At 39.2% G+C, this 5,096-nt stretch overlaps 1 protein-coding gene across 1 annotated transcript in view; it reads right to left on the bottom strand.

The window, feature by feature from the left end:
- LOC118338662 (von Willebrand factor A domain-containing protein 8-like) overlaps nucleotides 1-5,096 on the bottom strand; it is a 21,268-nt gene that overhangs the window by 1,315 nt on the left and 14,857 nt on the right. Inside the window, exon 3 of the mRNA XM_035675940.1 lies at nucleotides 2,605-2,713. Within this exon, the coding sequence (XP_035531833.1) occupies nucleotides 2,605-2,713 (109 nt within the window). The remainder of the gene's footprint in view (nucleotides 1-2,604; nucleotides 2,714-5,096) is intronic.

Raw genomic sequence — 5,096 nt, 5'->3', positions numbered from 1 at the left:
TCCAACATAGATTAGCCTAGCACATAGCATATCTTAGTACAGGAAAGGAGGAAGTTGACAAGGGTTTCAAAAGGAATGGGGCTTAGGATAGGTCAATTGCATTTTGCACAAGGTCAGTCACAAAAAAATACTACTACTCTTTTTTTTTTAATAAGCTCACAGTCATAAAACATTCCCAAAATATCTTTCCTCCCACAGATGTCTCTGCATGACTGTGATCTCCTGAGAACTCCTAACAGGTTAGGACGCCTCTGAAGCCCTCTAGATACTGGCAAAGATATGAGTAATTTCCCTGTTTCCTAAGGCCTAAAAGTAGAAGCAAATGCGTTTCTTTGTGATATTTTGGCCAGTTAGGCCTGATTTTTATGACATGCTCGATAAATACGAGCCCAGCTGTTTATGTCTGGCAAGCCAGTCCATTGTTGAGAGATAAATAGAGAGGGGTTTCCCTCGGGGAGGCTGAAGTGGGTGGAAACAATACACTATTGGTTTATTGAAAGCTTGCCAGCTATGGTTAGGTGTGTACAATATGTATGTGTGTGTATGTGTGCGTGTGTGTGTGTGTGTGTGAGTGAGTGAGAGAGTCCTTAAATCACTCTTCAGGTATGATAAAAATAACATGACTTCACAGTGTCCCGCCTGCTGGGGTTTGTATAATCTCCGTCGACTTTACAGAGGGAAAGAAGCCCGGGGCTACAAGGACAAATACAAACAATAACCAGCATTCACGTTCAAAGCCAGCGCTGGCATGGCTGCAAACACCTGGATGGAAAACACAACACACACACACAAACACCCACCCACCCAACCACCACAACATATACAAACAGAGCTTCACACCTGGACAGGAGAATAATACAGCAAGGGCTTAGTGTTGCTGCTCTGTAATCATTCTCACATGCTGCATCATTTTCCTCTCATCACATGCACACATGCGTGTGCCAAACCCCACTTGAATGCATTAACACACATTCCCCTTAAGAAGCTCAAACAAAGGGAGGAAAGTCTAAAACAAAATAATGAAATGGAGACAATATAACATCCTGGATCTTTAATCACCACTGCCTACGCTTTTGCTTTTTATTCACTCAACCAATCAGGGTGCTCCAGTGGGACAGCGCCCCCTCCTTTCTCCCCCGACATCATGTGTGGGAGTAGTATGGGGTCAACAAATTGTCCTTTACCAACCTTATGGCCCTGTGACTTTTGTTGACTGACCACAGTGGACTGGACTGCAGTGTCTGACTGTACAGTAAAAGCAGTCTAAATCTACAATTTGTTTGGATAATGCTTAAAACTGTTCAATTAAACTGATCTGTCATTACAAACATTTAGACCAGAGAACTTATACTGAAATTCTAATTAAAATATCAAGCTTTCAAAACATACCAAACACCAGGCTGGAATTACAAGGAAGTGTCTATAAAATGATGGACAACACATATACTGTATACTATCTAGCCACTAAACAGGATCATTTGGCATTAGAAATTCAGTTGTGCCCTACCAAAGTAAAAGTAATCTCAGTGTGATTCAGCTTTTTCCTAAATGTTTGGGACCAACTGACCCCCTACTGACTGCAGCTACAAAAGGAAAGATGAGAGTTGAACATAGTAAGTAATATTACTGCCACTTCATTAGTCATACTGTTGTATATGCATTTGGACAATAAAGCACTCGGATGCGGGACAAGCTCACCAAAAAAAGAATGGTCTCTGTCTACCTCTAAGCGGACTCTGGTGTGGATCGCTCATGGTGTGAAAGCAAACAAACCAACCACAGGGTTTTATGATAGCAGATATGGGATTTTAGTACAATTCCAAAAGCTAAACTACTAATAAATCCATCTGCTGATCGTGACATCTGTTCAGGAAGCAATCTTATTAATCCCTGAATATATTTATGCAAATAATTTGATAACACATATGCACATGTATTTTTTTAATACTTAATTTACTTTGTCAGTGTATTAAAAGGTCCAGTGTGTAACATTTAGAAGGATCTATTGTCAGAAATGGAATATATAATCTATAGGTATGTTTTCATTAGTGTATAATCACATAGAAATAAGAATCATTGTGTTTTCGTTACTGTAGAATGAGCTGTTTTTATCTACAGAGGAGCAGGTCTTCCTATATGGGGGCCGCCATATGTAGCCCAGAATGGAAAAAAACAAACACTTTAGGCTTTAGATGGTGCAATTTGTGTTCTTTTCAAATTCTGCATTCAACGACTGCCTGATTAAATAAAGATTATTAATATTCACATCAGAAGCATTAAAGTTCTGCAGAACCTGGGACTGATTTCCCCACGTGGCTCAAAACGTCAGTGTGAACAGGAACCAGACGGAACGTTTCCCCCACTGTCTGGAACAAATGAACCAAACTACACGTGTGAATACACCCTAAAACACTACTGATAAGATTTTGAATTTGAGTGATGTCGAAATCATGCAGTATTTTAAAAAAAAATTACTGACAGAAGAGTGAAGCTCCCAAAGCTTTCATGGCTGTGCCTTGTTCTATAGTTTTATGTATTCATCAAGACAAGTAATTGTGTATCAAATAAAGAAGAAAGTGTGATGCCAAGTGGAGTGAAGCTAACCTGCAAACTGTCCAGGATGATGCGTAGAGACTGAACCTGTCTCCTGACAGCATTGGAGAAGCGCTCATACGTGGCGGCATCGTACTCGCTCATATTGATCTCCTTCAACCTGACGTGGAAGGACAGAGAAAAACACAGAGGGAGAGGACAGAAGAACAGTTTAAGAGTTTGATTGGTTTGACATGTTTCAGGCAAACCATCCATTGTCTTCAAGCATACAGTCTTTCAACTTTAACAGAGGCATACAGGCTCTGTTAACTCACACTGGTGATGACAGGGAGCCATGAAAAATCTTAAGGACACTCTATAAGTCATATTTTTTGTTCTCTCTACTCAGCTCATCTCTGAACTCAAGACTTTCCCCTCACTTCACACATTCTTTGCAAAAGCTGAGGGTGCTACTGCAAGCATTATATACCTTTCATCTTCTCCCCATGCTTTTTACAAAATAATTACGCTTCTAAACATAAAAACAGGTGAGTTAGACAAGAGAAAGGAATGGAAATAGAAAAAATCTCGAAACACCTGTGGACAAACTGACAAAAGGGTCAGTGTGTGTGTGTGTGTGTGCGTGTGTATGTGGGGGACAGAGACAGGTGAGGGAAATCTCTGCCAGGTGTTTGAAAACTTTTGGTGACAAGCAGACCGTGACCACCACAGTGATAGAGAGTGGTGACTTCAAAATGCAGGTAGGTATGGATGGCTGGTGGAGAGGCTCTGACTTTATGAGTCACAACTTGAATAAACCTGTGTGTGTGTCTGTGTGTGAGGGATTTGCATGAGAGTAGAGTAAGAGGTAGGATGTATTGCGTAGACTGTGTGGCATCAACCATGCATTCAAAAAGACCAAATACACACTAATACATATTCACTCACAGGATATGTATAATGTCTGCAGTGGATGGCTGAATTAAGCTACATCATCAGCAACACCTGGAGTGTTTTAAGGGACCAGTGTGTATGGGGAAAGGCCTTCTCTAGAGGCAGTACTTGGTTTGTCCGTTCTGGGCAACTGTAGAAACATGGCAGTTCAACATGGCGGACTCCGCCTCTGTAGATAAAAACAGCTCTTTTTAAGGTAATAAAAAAACACAATTCTTATTTTCAGATAATTATACGCTAATGAAAACATACCTATGAATAATGTCTTCCATTTTCTGACAATGGAAAGACACAGCTTTAAATCTTCTAAAAAAAAAACAACAACCGTTGGTGAGCCACACGGTGTGCTACAACACTCATTAGAACTACCAAACAAACAAACAAACAAACAAACAAACAAAGAACAAATGTAAATATTTAAATACAAGAAGTATAAATATGAAAGTGTATTTCAGTGAAATTGCATTTAGATTCTGAGCTTGCCACTTCCTCTTAGTTAAAAGGTGAGAACAACAACAGCGCAAAGAGCCACAGTGAACCTTCTTCCACTCATATTGTATCATTTAGATGTGAATGGCAGCTTGAACAGACTACTGTATTAGATTGTGGTAGCACATTTTGCTCCATTTAAGACATTTCAATACTTTAAAATATATTCAGATGCTCTATTCTAATATTTTACATTTTATAGCTTAGAGCTTAAGGCTCTGTGAATAACTTGTAGAAATGGCTCATATATTCCATTCATTCATCCATCATCTATATCTTCTTATAACTCCTCTATAGCTGCTATCTTTGGCTACATTCACACTGCTCGCACAAGTGACCCAAATCTGATGTTTTTTGCCCATATGTGACTCAGATCTGTTTTATCATCACAGTGTGAACAGCACAAATAACATGAAATCTGATCTTTTCAATTATGATTGGGAACACTTTTACATGTGGTCCAAATCAGATACAGGTCACATTTTTTGCAATGTGACCTGGGTGTGTCATATCAGGATTCATGTGACTTTTATATCACTCAGTGGTTCCCATTCTCGGGGTCTGACCCCCCACTAGGGATTGCCAAAGCTTCTCAGGGGGTCACAGGAAGAAAAAAACACTGAATCTGTCATAAAAAATAAGGTATTCATGGTTGTAAAAAACATAATACAGAAAGAGAATTGTATAAAAAGTTTCTAAAAATATCAGTAAAACAAATAATCTGCTCAAAATTCATCCAAATCACTCAGTTATTGTGTTCACTGTTTGGGTTCATTGTACAGTTTATCAGTTGTTCTTTACTGTTATTGCTTTTGAATATAATATGAAATATCCATAAAATATATCACTTAGTCAATTTACTCAGTGATAGAAAAGGGATCCCTTAAGGAAAAAGGTTGGAACCACTGCTCTAGTTTGACATTCGTTATGAGGATCACTTCAGGACTATGACCAGTTCACACTGGAATCTGCTATGGGCCATTTAACAAATAATGTGAACAGCCAAACAAAACCAAAAATCAGATCTGAGCAATAAGTCAGAATTGAGCACTAAGGCTTGCAGTGTAAACAAAGCCACTGTCAGCAGTCTATCAGAGGTCTAAAGGCCTCTGCACACCAAC

The sequence above is a fragment of the Morone saxatilis genome, unplaced genomic scaffold (genome assembly GCF_004916995.1).
Source record: "Morone saxatilis isolate NCDOM2014 unplaced genomic scaffold, NCSU_SB_2.0 Contig5, whole genome shotgun sequence".
Lineage (NCBI taxonomy): Eukaryota > Metazoa > Chordata > Actinopteri > Moronidae > Morone > Morone saxatilis.
The sequence above is the reverse complement of the archived record's forward strand: the minus strand, read 5'-3'. Positions and strand labels throughout refer to the sequence as shown.